General features: G+C 51.1%; 4 protein-coding genes across 5 annotated transcripts; 3 read left to right on the top strand and 1 right to left on the bottom strand.

The window, feature by feature from the left end:
* The first annotated feature begins 1,066 nt into the window (after positions 1 to 1,066).
* Positions 1,067 to 3,636, top strand: LOC100902521 (peroxiredoxin 1). 2 transcript variants are annotated; one of them, XM_018641300.1, is made up of 4 exons: positions 1,067 to 1,213; positions 2,477 to 2,674; positions 2,784 to 3,096; positions 3,467 to 3,636. In XM_018641300.1, the coding sequence occupies exons 2-4, from the start codon at positions 2,486 to 2,488 to the stop codon at positions 3,550 to 3,552; spliced, it is 588 nt and encodes a 195-aa protein (XP_018496816.1). In that variant the 5' UTR covers positions 1,067 to 1,213; positions 2,477 to 2,485; the 3' UTR covers positions 3,553 to 3,636. The 2 variants fall into 2 exon arrangements, with proteins under 2 accessions (XP_018496816.1, XP_018496815.1); XM_018641299.1 differs by lacking the exon at positions 3,467 to 3,636 and having other exon boundaries at positions 2,784 to 3,417.
* A 21-nt stretch (positions 3,637 to 3,657) lies between these two features.
* Vps52 (vacuolar protein sorting 52) lies at positions 3,658 to 7,012 on the bottom strand. The gene is made up of 6 exons (XM_003748040.2): positions 6,998 to 7,012; positions 6,740 to 6,908; positions 6,174 to 6,428; positions 5,766 to 6,050; positions 4,473 to 5,658; positions 3,658 to 4,285 (listed from the first exon to the last, which is right to left on the bottom strand). Exons 3-6 carry the CDS (start codon positions 6,426 to 6,428, stop codon positions 3,990 to 3,992), a joined length of 2,022 nt encoding a protein of 673 aa, XP_003748088.1. The 5' UTR covers positions 6,740 to 6,908; positions 6,998 to 7,012; the 3' UTR covers positions 3,658 to 3,989.
* Positions 7,013 to 9,082: 2,070 nt separating this feature from the next.
* Positions 9,083 to 12,281, top strand: Cdk12 (Cyclin-dependent kinase 12). Its single transcript, XM_003748127.2, has one exon. The coding sequence runs from the start codon at positions 9,083 to 9,085 to the stop codon at positions 11,360 to 11,362; it is 2,280 nt and encodes a 759-aa protein (XP_003748175.1). The 3' UTR covers positions 11,363 to 12,281.
* A 368-nt stretch (positions 12,282 to 12,649) lies between these two features.
* mRF1 (mitochondrial translation release factor 1) lies at positions 12,650 to 14,547 on the top strand. The gene is made up of 7 exons (XM_018641278.1): positions 12,650 to 12,920; positions 13,050 to 13,141; positions 13,240 to 13,444; positions 13,551 to 13,714; positions 13,814 to 13,931; positions 14,081 to 14,217; positions 14,303 to 14,547. The coding sequence occupies exons 1-7, from the start codon at positions 12,650 to 12,652 to the stop codon at positions 14,507 to 14,509; spliced, it is 1,194 nt and encodes a 397-aa protein (XP_018496794.1). The 3' UTR covers positions 14,510 to 14,547.
* The last annotated feature ends 1,037 nt before the right edge of the window (positions 14,548 to 15,584 follow it).

Below are 15,584 nucleotides of genomic sequence, written 5' to 3'. Positions count from 1 at the left end.
AAATTCGAGCAGGACACACCTCGGCTGGAACATCCAGGAGAATCGAACTCGACGAAGAAGCCGCCCATGAAGAAGAAACCCGACAGAGACAGTAAACGGCAGAAACCGACCGCCGAAGTGAAACCTCGTATCATGAGCACAGTGAGTTCATTCGCGATCCTACTCTCTCGATGATCTTCATTTCCGGTGATCTATGGCGTTCGAGTCTTCCTGAGGGAACCGTATAGCTTTCCCTTTCCCTTACAGAAGACGGTAGAAGGATCACCGAGTGAGAGTTCACTTCTGAGCGAAGTCGTCACTGTAGATGAGTTGGAAGGAGCCAAAGTCGAGGCGGAGTCCAGAGCTAGCGGCAAGAGCCAGAAGCAACAGATTCACCATATGGTAGTTCTGAGTAGGAACTCCCTCGTTCGGTCCGTGATCACGAGTACAAAATTCATGGAGTAGGAATACGCGAGCGGAACCCCGAGGCCGATGGACGGCAACCGGACGACTCTGCCATGACAGCTTCCCGTCGATTGGACAAGGTGAGGCATGAAGCACCACGGCTCGACGGAGGGACTCGATCTAGGTCCACTCCCCTCCTCCAGGGCCTCCGGAGATCTCCTCTCCGCTCTTTCGGGACCCTCAAACAGCAGCGTCAAGTTCTACTAGAGAGGTGCGCTGACTTGAGCTTGAACTTACCTTGGGATGCTTCCCGAACTTCTCTCGCTGAAGGAGTCCGCGCACGCTTTAAATCAACGATAAGTCGCGCCACAATAATCAGAATTCACTAAATTCCGCCCGACAATTCGTACCCCGACTCGTTTCCCCAATAATGGAGCCATGAGTGGCTGTTTTCGCGCCTTATTTCGAAATTTGCGCCAGCGCTCCCGGCATGACTACTGGTCACAATCAGATTAGGAGGATTATCGAATGCTTCCTCGGATCGGAAGCTCTGCGCGAATACCCACAGAAGCATAGGCTCCCCCGGGATGCTTGGTCTCTATATGGTGGGGCTTCATCAAAAAAAAAACGCGCAGGCGCGTTCATTGACCTTGAAAGTTCCGCTGAAGCCGGTGCCAGCAGCCACGGCGCTACTGTCCAATCGTTCTGAATGAGAGAAGAAAAAGAAGAAGTCTACAGCAGCGCTCGGCACCACTGTTCTCAGTCGCCGGCAAGCATTTGCTGAAACACGTCCAGGGAACTTTGAAGCACCGTCAACACGCAACTTAAGGTTGGTAGGCTCCAAGCTTTGATGAAAAAAATTCTTGGAGCTCGCTCGTGCTTTGAGGATTTTCCGACACCGCCAATAGCTGTGAATATCAAGTGTCAAAAGTCCAGTGGATTCTGCCGATTGTCCCCGACGACGGGCTCAGCGTTACGGTGGCCGTCCGCCACCTCGCGATGACCCGCGCGCGCTTCGCGCACACCGTATCCTCGGCTTTGGGCGAGCTCGCTCCACTTTAAAATGCCTGAATCTTTACTGGAGGATCGGGATTCTCTTGCTTGGCATGGGCAATGCGTGATGTTTCCCGTGACAGTTTTTCTTAGCGAGTTGCCAGATTAGATTGCGGGCGGACCTTCTACTCTAATTGACCGGCATCGTGATTTGCGTTTCCGAGGCGCTTCGTCGTGTCCTACTCCGACTACGTCCGCTTGCTGAAAATGATCCTGTTTCTTGGTTCTGCTCACTGACAAAGCTTGTCGAAAGGCTCACTGCTGTCCCCTTTGAAACGCCGTCGATTTTTTCCCTCCGAGGGCAATGACGCTGCAGCTTATCGGTTCCGCTTGGACACTTGGACTTCGCGTAGGTTGCTGTCGGAACCGAACCACTGAGGAGTATCCTCCATCTGCATTGAGCTGAATATTTTGAAAACGTGCCCATCCTCAGATCTAGGGGCTTCCAGCCTCTCCATGAGCTCCGAAGTTTCCAGAGCATAATTATACGCACACGGTCGAGCATGGCGCCGACGGCAGCCATCGCTGTAGTGTGTGCGACGAGGCTGCCCGATCCGCACCTGCCATCGCTGAGAATTTGTCCGCACGCGGGTGATGGTCGAAAAAATCTCAAGTTTCACGCGTCTACCTTAGAATTCTTTACCTTGGGTGCTTGACTGAGAACCTCGTCTCGGAGAACGTCCGTGAATTCCGTGACAAAACGAATCTTGGTTCTGCTATACCAGACCCTAATTATGGGCTGGTCATACATTTCTCATAACACGCATCAATACGCGAACGCGTTCTTCACGATTCACGATCTCTGCTGGACTTTCTTCTCGTTCGGCTTTGATGAAAGGATTCGACGGACAATGAATTATTGAGCTATACGCATCCATAATGGACACGATGACTCGAAAAGTCAGGACTTAATACGGCGGTTTCAGGATCGAACGCTAGGAGAATCTCAGTTAGAATGACACCTCTTCCCGAGTCATCCGGAGCCCATGAGGGAGGGAAGATTTTTTTCTGGCGATTCTCAAAACTGCTTTTCTTCTAGCAATCCACAATGGCACCGAAACTTGCGCAACCCGCTCCCGACTTCCAAGGAACGGCAGTCGTCGACGGAGAGTTCAAAACGATCAAGCTGTCTGACTACAAGGGAAAATACGTCATTCTTTTCTTCTATCCCTTGGACTTCACTTTTGTTTGCCCCACCGAGATCATCGCTTTCTCGGAAGCCGCTCAGAAATTCAGGGTGCGTTCGCAAATCTGAGTTGGACGTCTACGGGATCGTTCCGTGCACATTGTGTCCTTGGTCGACTTTCCTCGTCGATCCGTCCTAAACAAGTTTCCCTCGATTTCAGGACATCAACTGTGAATTGATCGCCTGTTCCACCGATTCCCACTTCAGTCATCTGGCCTGGATCAACACTCCTCGCAAGGAAGGCGGTCTCGGTGGAATGAACATCCCCTTGCTCGCTGACAAGAGCATGGATATTGCTCGCGCGTACGATGTCCTCGAAGAGAAAGAAGGAATCACTTTCCGAGGGCTGTACATCATCGACGGAAAAGGCATTTTACGTCAAATTACCGTCAACGATCTACCTGTAGGCCGCTCGGTCGACGAAACCTTGCGTTTGGTGCAGGCGTTCCAGTTCGTTGACAAACATGGAGAGGGTAAGAACCTGAACGACAATTGCGGCGAAGAAGCGCAGCGAGAACAACCCGAAAGCAAAAAGCGACCCCTCAGTCCAGAATCTGTCGAACATTTCGCACCCGATGCCAAAACTCCCAGAGTACGAGTCCCGCACGATTTGTTACTCTCCTGCATGCATTTACCGCACATTAGCTCCTTTTTTCTTCCTTCCTCCCTACCTTCTCTCGCGTTTTGTTGATGGAGCTTCGGTATAATCCTAAGCTGTTGTCTGATGCCGGATGATTCTGCATTGGCTGGGTCGAACCTTCGGATCTCGCCATCTCTGAACCCAGTTCTCATCCCATGGGAGTTGACTCAGAGGACGCCGAACTCAGAATTCCTCATTTTCAGTGTGTCCTGCAAACTGGAAACCCGGAGCTGACACGATGATCCCGGATACGAAGGCCAGCAAAACGTTCTTCGCTAAACAAGCCTAGTTCCTAAAACATCGGATCCTCCTTCCTCGTTGGACATTTTAAAGCACTCTTAATAAAGAACTTCATCCACTTATCAGAACGAAATTCGTTGGCCTCTTCTTTCCCTCCAGCATGGGAATTTATTCCGGTAACGCCGGAGCCGGATCCGCTGGAGCGGCTTCCCTCGAAGATTCCCCCCGGTGACAGGCTCTTCGCAGGACTGGCTCTGTTGGTGAGGAACGAGTCTTCCCGACTCGTCACCAAAGAGCTACACGGAAAGAATGCCCGAATGAACTCGCACCGTAACCGTGACCAAAATTGTCTTTAGTTGATAAAATTGTCCCCTTATCTATACATGGTTTTCTCTATATCACAAGCACGTCTGATTGCGTGAGCACAACGGGAGACACCGGGTATATTGACGTTCGATATTGATTTCTCTCAAGGGAACCCCGGAATCAGAATGTTGCTTTGTATTTTTTTATATCAACCATAAGATGGTGAATGTTGATGAGCTCGGACCGGACGGGCAAGGCGTTGAGGGGCGGTTGCGAGACAACCTTATTGAAGCGATGGTAGTATTGCAGCAACTGTTTGAGAGCTTCTTGAAGGATATTGGTCCCGCATTTGAAGTTGGTGAAAGTTTTCATGAAATCCGCGTTCATGTCGTCGATTGCTTTCTTCCAACCGGAGTTGAAACCTCTGACGAGAGTGGCAACCTTGTGCGATTCTTTCTCCAGTTTTTCGCTCTGACCTGGAAGAAACAAGAAATATTCTCATGGCATCCCTCATTCATTACAATCCGCTTCCGGCCCCCCTCCTTAGACCGCACCGAGCTCAAGGCGGGAAGAACTGAGCCACATCGAAGTCCTGAGGCATGCGATTCGTTCCGAGAGAAGATGAGAGTATCGAAAAGCTCAGAATATTACGCGAGGTCGAACCTTTCTCGATGTAGAACTCGCATTCCTTGATGAAAGTCATCATTCCTCCGAAATGAATCGTGAGAATCTGCTCAACGTATTCGTTCTGACGAGCCGTCAATAAGGTTCTGAAGTTCGTGGTTTCCTTTGAATCCTCGTGGGTTCTTTGTTGCAAGACGCCGAGCATCATATCGTAATTGTTGATAAGAAAAATAAGTTGATCCTTCCGCCCATTGAACTCCGCCGCCATTTTCAAGATGAAGTTCTCGACCTCCATCTGAAGCTGCCCCAGCAGGATGCTCACTCTCTCGTCCGGGTGATTCTCATTGATGCTTACGATAGCCGCGGAGAATTCTGCGTACCGCCTCGTTATGTAGTGTGGTCGATTGTCGATGCTCCCTAATTTAGACGGATCGCAATCTCTGATGGAGTTTATGTTCAGTCTGAGGATGGTTTCGAAGCGCGGGAAAATATTGGCGACCAGGACGTCCCAGTAGCTATCAAGAACCGGCACATTACGTTGGTGCATCAGTATCCGCAACTTATGCACAACGTGAATGCAGAGGAAAAGCGCGATGGAATCGAAACATTCCGCGACGAAGGTCTCCGTGTACTTTGCGAACATCGACATGCTCTTCCCCATGATACTATCGAACGCTTCTGCGGCGCCGGATTTCGTCAAGAGGAAGAACTCCGAGATGAAAAGGTATTCTCGAGCCGCGTTATCACAGAGCGCGTACTGCATGGAACGGAACAGCTGCTCGAACGGATAGTGTTTTTCATTTTTTGCTGAAGCATGAGGCACGATAACCGGAGCCTCCAACTCGACGGACATGACGGCATTGCGGTTCCCTAAAGTGAATATCGTCGATCGATTTTTTAGGGACGGCTTATTGAACAGTCCCCATTTCGGTGTGTCGTCCACGCCCATCAGATCGTCTTTGTCCGGAACGTCGTCGAACTGAAGTTTCATGAGACGGCTATGGTAGGCTTTGAAATAAGAGTAGTAGACCTTGCTCATTGTGTTAACATATTCCTCTCTAACTTCCTTGGCGACTTCTCGTTCGTGAGTGGCCAAAAATTGAAAGAAGAGTTTGTGCTTGAGCATGGCGTTCTGCGGAAGCTGGAAGTTGGCGTTGGGTTTCCGGAAGGAGAACACTTTTTGGAGGAGCCACTCTCGAATCTTCGTGACGGCGCAGACTTTGAGCTGAAACGTAACCAGTTCTTAGATTCCTCTGCCAGTCCAACGAGCCGAGGGCAAGGCTCTACGGGAGTGTCCGATAGGTATATTCGCTCACAAGGAGGATGAATTACTTTGTCCAGAATGTCCTTGACGTCCTGACAAGATGAGGCTTCTTTGAAACTTTGAACTTTCACGAATGATATCTTCTGATCTAGGAGAGACAGTTGCGCGAGGAACTCCTCGTCGGTAACAGGGCAATCCAGGATAACGTTGATTGTGGACTCCGGGACAATGAAGTCGTCAACGAATTGACTCAATTCCCCTTTGACAGCTTGACGATTCTTCAGCTGGAGATTCATGGCCACTGACTGTCGCTGAAGACTCTGGATCTCAGACGAGATTGAGCCCAAGTCGTTCTGGAAGTTAAGGAGCTGCTCATTAGAGAGCCTGCCTCGTTCATTTGGGGTCTGCCCGGACCGAGAGTAGATGCGGGAATCGCCATCAACGAGGATACGAGCGGTTCCGTACTATTTTCCCACCTGGAATCCCCGGAGTATGTTCTCCATGACCTGTAGTATACCGTCACAAGAGGCAATTTCATTGTGTAACGCAGCGATATCTTTGCAGTTTTCCATGTAATCTTTGATTGCTTCGTCTTCCGTTCCCTTCAACTGCTGATCGACACTCCTCGAATATTCACGTAGATCCCTTCCCGATTCTAAGGCTTCCTTTATGACGTCATGGCAGAGGTTCTCCTGAATGTGACCGTCAACTCCAGCCAGAGGATCCGCCATCTGGATGCAAGAGAAAACAGTGAGTTATCGCACAAGGAACGAAGTTCGGAGAACAAGGATTTCCACTCTCCGAGCAGAACATTTCAATCGCCAGATGGCTCTCCAGAAATTCCGCGGCGATATTGCGGTCAGGATTTGCATTACATATGATAGTCGAAATGAGGACAAAGGAATTTCGCGGAGCTCGAGAGAGTGAACGCCATGAATGAGGGGGCCATCTACAGGGAGCTGTTTTCCAAACAGCTGTCACCTCCCAGAACCTGGATCCAGACTGAACTGAACTCGAACGATCTCTCATTCAGATCTCTAACCTTGAGTCCGAGTAGTGAGCGTTGACGATCGGGTCGATTACAGTTTTCCTTAAGGCTACACCCGGCTCTTCCCAGAATTAAAGGGCCCTATGTTCAGATCTCCCACCGCAGAGTTATCTGGACCTGGAACATCTCCTGGTCCGCGGGAGAATGGGGGGAAAAGTTGGGCCTAAGAGCGAGAGGGAAAGAATATTCAGTGCCAAAGTTTCTGAAGAGAGACGACGAATGCCCAGGGAATCGGATCGAACAGGGAATTACCTTGACGTCTAGTTCGATTTCATATGTTGCAGACGACCCTTCACCGGACGCTGATGATGATGATTTTTGTTCAAGCTCTACTGGAGAGCATTTGATCGATCGCGAGGATACCGAAGACGTCCTGGGGCAAATCAGGCTACTCACGTGGTAGCGACCGGAAGAAATGAAGTCGAGCGTCGAGCCAAGCACTTACGCGAGCGTGCTCCTCATGGGCGAGTCATATGATTGATCGAGGGTTTCTCCTTTCCTGATGAATTGGACGGGTGCCTTGGGTCCGATGGGTCGTGCATCATTCATGGCTTCTATCTCGCTCAGACGACCTCTACATATAATGTGAATCGCCAGAATTGCGATAGTCGGATTTACGGTTGCTGTTAGGGAAAAAATCTGCTTGATGGCCCCTACCACTTGGTGGGATTCTATTCGCGAGTGCGAGATTCTCAATTCTCAAGCTAACAGCTTGGCCAACGATCGGACGATTCTCGATCCTTCCGAATTAGAGGGCGATCATGCTAGTCGGATTGTCGAAGTCCAAGGATGTAAGGCACCCTGCGCGTCAGGCGTGTCGGCGGTCCTATAATATCTTACCCAAATCCGAGCCCTGCCCCTCCTGAGTGCGATTCGCTCGTCTCGAAGTGGACGGATTCCCCGAGGCCATCGCGGCGGCTGCAAGGGGAGCGGGAACCGCGATTATACTGCTCTCGAAATCTTATATGTTTTGACTCGCTCGCTCCCGGATACGTAAGCATCAGCAGCAGCGTGATCTGTAGCGAAATGTGCTGCTGCCAATGTGGGAGGTCGGTCCGTCGAAGACGAAAATTGTTGAGGAGCGCCCGGAGCGCTCGCGCTCTCAGCAAAGATCAGCGACATCATCGTCTTCACTCTCCCGTCGACTGATTCCGTTTTCCTTGGATGATCAAGTTTCTTCAATTAGTACGGAATTCCCCATGGAAAATTGAGGCCCCGAACTCCATGGTGTTTTTAGCGGAACATTCCCTGAAGAAAAAACGCCATTCATCCGTTCTTCCGTACAATCTGATTATCATGTGCGGGATGGTATATGCAGCACAGTAGGAGAGGACGGTCGACCCAGCTACGTATTTTCGACTCCGATTGATGCTCGAATCCGGTGCTCATCGGGAGCTCATGTCTTGAGGGTGAATCCGACGGAACCGAAGACGGCTCGGGAACAGCTTCGCAGCATCGACGGTGATCTCCAGGAACGCTCGGAGCTCGCCCCGGGCGTGGCCGGGAAAGCTCATTTGAAATTGCCGCGTTGATATCACAACCGTCTGGTTCGGCTTTTATCCTCAGAGGCAACTTGCGGCACGACTTGTGTGTTTTTGAGCAGCGGTAGTCGAGGCAGTGTCGAATGATTCCGGAGCAACAATAAGCAAATTGCAAACGTAAGTCCACATTGCATGCCCCAGCTGATCTGGATTTCGGTCACGAGTTGTTTGAACGAACTTTGAGATCGAAACTCCGCTTGAGTGATCCGAGACGTTCAGTTGATGTACTCGTCGTGCGGGTCAAGAGATCGCCTCGATGATCGGAAGTCCAGTAGCCGGGGGCTTTATTCTGCGCACACCCAGCCGCTCCTCGTAATCTCCACTGAAGATCAGAGCTTCGAGTCAGTTTATTGCGTCGCATGTCGAACGGACCTGGGCTGATCCGGAAGCTTTTCGCTTAGCGGTCTTCCCGACATCGTCGACGAGAGCTTAAACATGAGATCTATTTGTGGCTCCGCATTTCCATAAAAAGCGAATTTCTCGTGCTAATTGGTGGCAAGGACCCTCACGTTCTGTATGTACCTCGAGTGTCCGAATCCCCGAACAATGAATGGACAGCAATAATTTATAGCTAACGAGTGGCTTTGCAGAATCGGCTAGTTTTGAGGGTTCGTCTGCAGAGGGAGTCACCGAATGGAGAGTGGACGTCCCTTCGAAGCAGCAGCTCAAAGCAACGGCGCAGCAGCGGCAGTGGCAGCAGTCATAACATTCTCATCGCCGTACAAATCACACTGACCGACTGGGCATTCGAGATCCGCGACGACATACGATCGATCACTGCGCACTGGATCGAGTCATGGGCAAGTCATCTCATCACAAGAAAGCCAAGAAACACAAGAAAGAGCGGAAGCGACGAGACAAGGACAGCAGGGAACATGGTCGTCTGGCCGAGTACGAAACCGTATCCTCGGGCTCTAGTCTCGAGGATGAGGAAGGAGTCGTCGATTCGTCTCCCGATCACCGAGGTGGTGACCGAGGGGAATCGAAACGAAAGTCCAGCAGCCGGAATAACAACTCTGAGAGCAGCCGCAAACACAGCAAGCGATACTCGCCCCTCCCTAGTTCGACACCACCGCGAAGCAACCGGTATCCGTATGATTTTCCGTACTCGTCGTCCGATCACCGCTCATCGAATTACGTGTCGTCTTCGTCGTCGTCGAGAGAGCTGCTGCCCGACTCGTATCGGCATCAGCCGGCCGGCTCGCGATACCGCACCGTGCGAAGTCCCAGTCCGTTGACTCGACCCCGACGAACGCCCCCCGTCTCCAAAAAATACCAGAGCTACCGGGACCATCACACGCCAAGCCCGTCGTCGTACTCGTCGAGGCGACCGCGATCCAGTTCGAGAAGCAGAAGTCCAGCGAACGGCTACCGCGGGAGCAGCAGGAGCGTACGGAAAAGTCGGCGGTCCCCTTCGCCTCCGACGCCGCCGCGCAGATCGAATCATCGGCCCCGTCGACCGAGCCAATCCTTGTCGCCCGTCGACAACCCCGCGTTCTCCAATTCCTTCGCCTCTGAGCTCCGAAAGCTTCCGAAGGGCAAGGAACTTGCGAAAAGACACACTTCTGCGTCCGCTTCGAGCTCGTCGGTGACGGCCGCGTCGGCAGGCTCGCTCCCGCTATCGTCCAATGTCGCCGGAGCGGCGGGATCGGCCCTTGCGGCCGCCTCGGCGGCTGCACCACCTCTACCAAATCAGTCCGTTCCGAAAGACGACGCATGGCAGCCGACGTCTCACGCGCAGCATCCGCAACCGCCTCTGCCCCGGTCGCCGCCCCCCATGCGGGCGGAGCGGGCTCCCACGCCTCCGCGGCGGGGGGTCCGTGAGCTTCCGATGCCGCCCGGTATCAGTGTCGAAGATCTCCGACGAGACCACAGTCGCAATACTGAAAGGAACGGCCGGGAACAGAACTCGCTGGCGACCGGCTCGATGGAAACGTTTAGACGACCGACGATTTTGAACCGAAACGATTCCGACGACGATCTACCGAATTGGGGCGAACGATGCGTTGACGTTTTCGACATTGTGCAACAGATTGGCGAGGGAACTTACGGCCAGGTGTACAAAGCGAGGGACCGGTTGAGCGGCACCATGGTCGCGTTGAAGAAAGTACGCATGGAGAACGAAAAAGAAGGTTTCCCTATCACCGCTATTCGCGAGATCAAAATTCTACGTCAACTGAATCATCCCTCGATCGTGAACCTGATGGAGGTCGTAACCGACAAATCGGACGCTCTGGACTTCCGAAAAGACAAGGGTGCCTTTTATCTAGTGTTTGAATATATGGATCACGATTTGATGGGTCTGCTCGAATCGGGTCTCGTGGAGTTCAAGCCGAACCACATCGCATCGTTCATGAAGCAACTCCTCGAAGGCCTCTCGTACTGTCATCGGAAAAACTTCCTCCATCGAGACATCAAGTGTTCAAATATCCTCATGAACAATCAAGGTCAAATCAAATTAGCCGATTTTGGACTTGCGCGCTACTACAACGCGGAAGACAAGGACAGACCCTATACGAACAAGGTTATCACGCTGTGGTACAGACCGCCCGAGCTTTTATTAGGAGAGGAACGATACGGTCCCTCGATCGACGTATGGAGCTGCGGCTGCATCCTTGGAGAGCTGTTCACCAAAGAACCTCTGTTCAAGGCGAGTCAGGAGATGCAACAGCTCGACATTATATCGCAAGTGTGCGGAACGCCCACACCATCAGTATGGCCGCGAGTGATAAATCTGCCATTATTCTCACAATTCAAGCCGAAGAAACAACATCCCCGAAAGGTTCGGCAGAAGTTCTGTTTCATACCGAGCCAGGCTCTCGATCTCCTCGATCAGATGCTCGAGCTCGATCCCGAGAAACGTATTACAGCCGAAAAAGCTCTGCAATGTCCTTGGCTCTGTGATGTCCAGTTCGGAGACTTGCGTCCTCCTGAGCTGCCCAGGAACCAGGACTGTCACGAAATGTGGTCCAAGAGGCGTAAACGGATGTTGCGGATGCAGGAGCAAGCTTCGCACCACCTCGAGGATTCCAACGGGAATAATAATGACACAGTTACGTTGAGAAATGGAGTCTAGATAGGACGATGACGGAATTGTCCGGTCACGGTCGGGCTCCGTAGCGCGAGTCTAGAATGTTTGACGGGGAAGGAACGTGGAAACGAATTGTATTAGCCGGAGACACACGAAAGAAAATTCTGACGCTGTGTGTACATAGTGAGAATGCTGGAAATTAATCGACGAATATTCTTTCTTTGTGATCCCAACTCTCTGGGAAAGAGTCAAACAGACATTGGAGGGAAGGAATTGTTTGAAGCCGTAGAGGAACTCGTGACCACATTTCAAGAGTACTGACCACGTAGGCCACACTGTTGAAGCCATTGTTCCTCTCCACAAGCAGTTTTCACAGTGACTCGTTACGTTGGGCATTTAAATTTGTCCCTACCCGATACGGAAGTCGGCAGGCGGGAGAACCCGCAGAACCATGAAACCTTTTCGAGTCATTCAGAGGAGTGAGATCGCGTCTCCTTGTTTTTCTTGACAGCCTCTGAATTCCATTGTAAAAAGTGGACTATTCGTTGTTATGACTTGTACATTTCCTTTGATACGAGACCGTAGAAATAATTTAACACGGATACAGACGATCATGTCAGACAAACACACACACACACGCACACAGACACAGATTACGAGTAACACGATCGACGAACGAATCGATTCGAGTAAACCTACAGAGACATCGACGGAAAGCGTAAAACGACTGTGTATGTCGGGGAGAAATCGTCGTAGGTAACCGAACATTCGGAAGAAACCACTGGAAATGGAGGAAAAAAAACACAACAATGGAGTAACCAATTGAGTCGGATGAAGAGGGTGAACGTGATGAGAGGCGTTTGAGACCTGAATCAGATTGTCGTTCCGTGAATCAATCGATGTTGATGAATGCCAGATATAACATCGATACTGTACATTTGGTAAATAAAATAATTACTTAAGGAAAACTCGAATTCTGCGTGTTTTCATTGGTTGAAAGAGACGCAAGGTGTAGGTTCTCGTCTCCTCTTAGCACATCCTCCTCAAGAGGATTTTACGTTCAGGAACTTGAAGAGGATATTATGGGGAGCGGTGGGTGTTTGCAACTGTTTTGGTTTGGATACCGTAGCTTCCGAGTGTACTAGACTAGCTGCTCATACCGTCAGACGATCTCTCGCTTAGTTTCTCGATCCGATGTCCCTCGAATGTCGTTGATCCCGAGATCGATCAGAAGTCATCTGGTGGGCGGGTGGCAGGACTGCTCGAGCTGATGGGGGAATCTACACGGAGTCGAGTCTAGAGAGATCCTGCAGCTTATCGGATGCGTTGCAGATGTCCGTGGTGAGGTGTGCTGTCAAAACCGCGAAGATGATTCGGATCCGCGTCAGATCGTTTTCTTCAGCGGCGAATCTCGATCTCGATTTCCGAGACAGCAAGGTCAATGCGTATTTGGCGAACATCGAGAACTTTTTGGCCAACGAAGCCAAAACAACCAGGAAGATCAGCGGGATCAATCAGCAACGTCTTAGAACGTTGAGTTCAATTTACGGAAGAGCCTCCGCAGTCCTCAACGAGATCCACAACCTGGAAGAGTTGTGCTCAGGTTGGTTGCCCGCAAGTTGTTCTGTAAGGTTTCATCAGCGTGTCCCGGCCAGGGATTGCGGAGAGACAGATCTCCCCATCGCCTTCTTGCGATTTGCGAGATTGGGAGAATGAGCGGGAGATTTTGCAGAGATGCGAGCTTCTGATGAGAAAGAAATGGCTGAAATCGCCCAGAAGGATATCGACGTCTGTGTGCGGAAATTGAAAGACTTGTCGAACGAGGTGAGTCGCTTTCCTTCAGCGTAGCAAGTCGGAAACTTCTCTTGAATGAACAAACATCTTACATGTTGGAAGAGCGCCACGAGAAAAGCGTTCCTAAGGATCTGATACATCTCGAACAGGCTTGGCTTTACATTCTACCCTATGAGCTTCAAGACACCGATGAGATCCTGGTTGAGTTTTCTGCTGGAGTCGGAGGCCAGGAAGCCATGCTTTTCAACAGCGATCTATTCAAGATGTACTCGAGTTATGCCCGGAACGCTGGCTGGGGCGTCAACGTCGTGGAATTTGCCGAATCAGAATCAGGTCCGTCGCTACATCTCACACCCATAGTAGGAGAGAGCGAGAGGACTCGTAGAGTTCAGGTCCTTCCATCCGGCACGCTGTAACCCGCATCGTCCTCTGAATTCAGGCGGATTGCGAAGCGGCACCCTGCACCTTTGCGGAGCGAATGTCGGCAGACATATGAAATTTGAATCGGGTGTTCACCGAGTGCAGAGAACGCCCAAAACCGAGCGCGGCGGCCGGATTCACACGAGTACCGCGACAGTGGCGGTGCTGGCATGCCCCGCCGAGGTCAGTGACTCCCGACGGTAGATTCCCGCAACGGACTCTCGGTGACATTTCCCATGGAGTTGGGGAGCGCTGATTGCGAACAGTATCTCCATGTTTCAGATTGACGATGAAATCGATCCCAAGGACTTGATCATGAAATTCAAGCGCGCCGGCGGTCCCGGTGGTCAACACGTCAATAAAACCGAGAGCGCGGTTCAAATATTGCATACGCCAAGCGGTGAGTAGAAATAAGGGGGAAATCCTTAGAAGGGAGCCGGAGATCCGAAGTCGGAACAATCGCAAAATTATACCTCCCGCAAACTGCCGGGACCTGAGACAAGGAACGTCCCAGCAGTCAAACTCAATTTAGGCCGACAATGCTTAAAGGGATCATGGTTGAAGCCGATATCGAACGCTCCCAACTGATGAATAAGGAAGCCGCGATGAAGAAACTCCGAGCGAAGCTGTTCGACTTGAAGGTCTCCAAAGAGGCAAATAGAGTGCGATCGGAAAGGAAACTCCAGGTAACGACCACGAATCTTCGTGGGATCTCGCATCGGGTCATGACTTCTGTCAAGGGAGAACCGTGTTCACTAGATATTTTTTCAGGTGGGTACCGCAGGAAGGTCGGAGAAAATCCGGACGTACAATTTCGCACAGGATCGGGTGACCGACCATAGAGCGGGAATCTCCGTCCACAATCTCCAAGAGTGTCTGGCCGGGGGAAGTGCACTCAGCAGACTCATCGAAGCTCTCCAAGAGGCGCATCGTATTGAGACGGCGCAGCATCTTATTAGCAATCAATTGTATTATTAGTATCGGTCAGTGAATAAAGCCACACGCATCGGCGTGAATTAGACTCGAGTGCCCTATCAGAGGAATGAAGTCTTTCACATCATGGACTTTAATGCTAGAGGGGCCGAGTGAGCCGTACATAAGTTCCAGCATGGGATGAGAAACCACGGTATCGGGAGACAGCTTGCTGTCGTCTGGAAACGAGATGTCGAAGGCCCTTGATTCTTTTGGACAGCCGGGAATCGACGCGATATATAACATCCTCGGGGTCACGGATGCTATCACGAGCTTTAGCATCCCTCAGAATCAGAGGTTCGCCCGACGAGATTGTCTTTGTTTCGCGCGGCAGAAGAGATATTCGTGGACGAAAACCGGATTGCGCTGGCTGAGCCCGACGTCCGACGGTCAAGTCGGAATCTGTTGTTTTGATTCTGTCTCTACCCGTAGTATGACGTCATCGTCCGATCGTTTTTGCCACTTTGGGATTATCGGGGTTTTAATTGTACAGAAGCCGCTCCCGAAAGTCTATTTCGAGAACCAGAAATTCTACGCGGAACGTCAACGGTCGAAATTCGCTCTGGATGCTCGTAAGGACCAATGCAGAAGCGATCTGTTGCTCCTCCTATCGTATTGACCTACAGGCAAACTTCGATCGACCTCTGGTCATTCCGACCTTCAATTATCTTTTCTGTCTACCATGGCTGCCTATCTTTGGAACAACAAGCTGTTTTCTCTACTGCACAATTCGATCGGAGTTTTTGATTCAAAATCGTGCCGAGGACCTTCGGATGGCACGCTAACCTTGTATTCGGTCGCAGAACGAACGTTTCCGATAAGCTCTCTCTCAGGCGTGCACTCTCCGCATACTCGAACGCGACCGTTCATTCCATGGTTCTCGACATGGAGCCAAGATCCTGAGCGTCCCCGGAGTCGTTGACGGCTCCGCGCTATCCGAAGATTCCGACGTGGATTGGGGAATAGTTCGAAGAGCAGAGGCTGGTGAACGCAAATCCGCCGAACGACAGAAAGTCGAAGCCATATAGGAGGAACGTCATATTGGAATCTCATTCGCTGTGCAGATAGTTTTTCTTCCTCA

Source organism: Galendromus occidentalis, unplaced genomic scaffold, assembly GCF_000255335.2.
Source record: "Galendromus occidentalis unplaced genomic scaffold, Mocc_1.1 scf7180000077527, whole genome shotgun sequence".
Taxonomy (NCBI): Eukaryota; Metazoa; Arthropoda; class Arachnida; order Mesostigmata; family Phytoseiidae; genus Galendromus; species Galendromus occidentalis.
Note: the sequence above shows the minus strand (reverse complement) of the source record. Positions and strands in the feature narration are given on the sequence as shown.

Coding starts and splice junctions, on each gene's coding strand:
- Cdk12 (XM_003748127.2), top strand. CDS start 9,083: ATGGGCAAGTCATCTCATCACAAGAAAGCCAAGAAACACAAGAAAGAG.
- Vps52 (XM_003748040.2), bottom strand. CDS start 6,428: ATGGCGGATCCTCTGGCTGGAGTTGACGGTCACATTCAGGAGAACCTC. Junction 6,051..6,173: donor ACATACTCCGGGGATTCCAG/GTGGGAAAATAG, acceptor CTTAACTTCCAG/AACGACTTGGGCTCAATCTC. Junction 5,659..5,765: donor TCAAGGACATTCTGGACAAA/GTAATTCATCCT, acceptor GTTACGTTTCAG/CTCAAAGTCTGCGCCGTCAC.
- mRF1 (XM_018641278.1), top strand. CDS start 12,650: ATGTCCGTGGTGAGGTGTGCTGTCAAAACCGCGAAGATGATTCGGATC. Junction 13,142..13,239: donor TGAAAGACTTGTCGAACGAG/GTGAGTCGCTTT, acceptor AGCGTTCCTAAG/GATCTGATACATCTCGAACA. Junction 14,218..14,302: donor GATCGGAAAGGAAACTCCAG/GTAACGACCACG, acceptor ATATTTTTTCAG/GTGGGTACCGCAGGAAGGTC.
- LOC100902521 (XM_018641299.1), top strand. CDS start 2,486: ATGGCACCGAAACTTGCGCAACCCGCTCCCGACTTCCAAGGAACGGCA. Junction 2,675..2,783: donor AAGCCGCTCAGAAATTCAGG/GTGCGTTCGCAA, acceptor CCTCGATTTCAG/GACATCAACTGTGAATTGAT.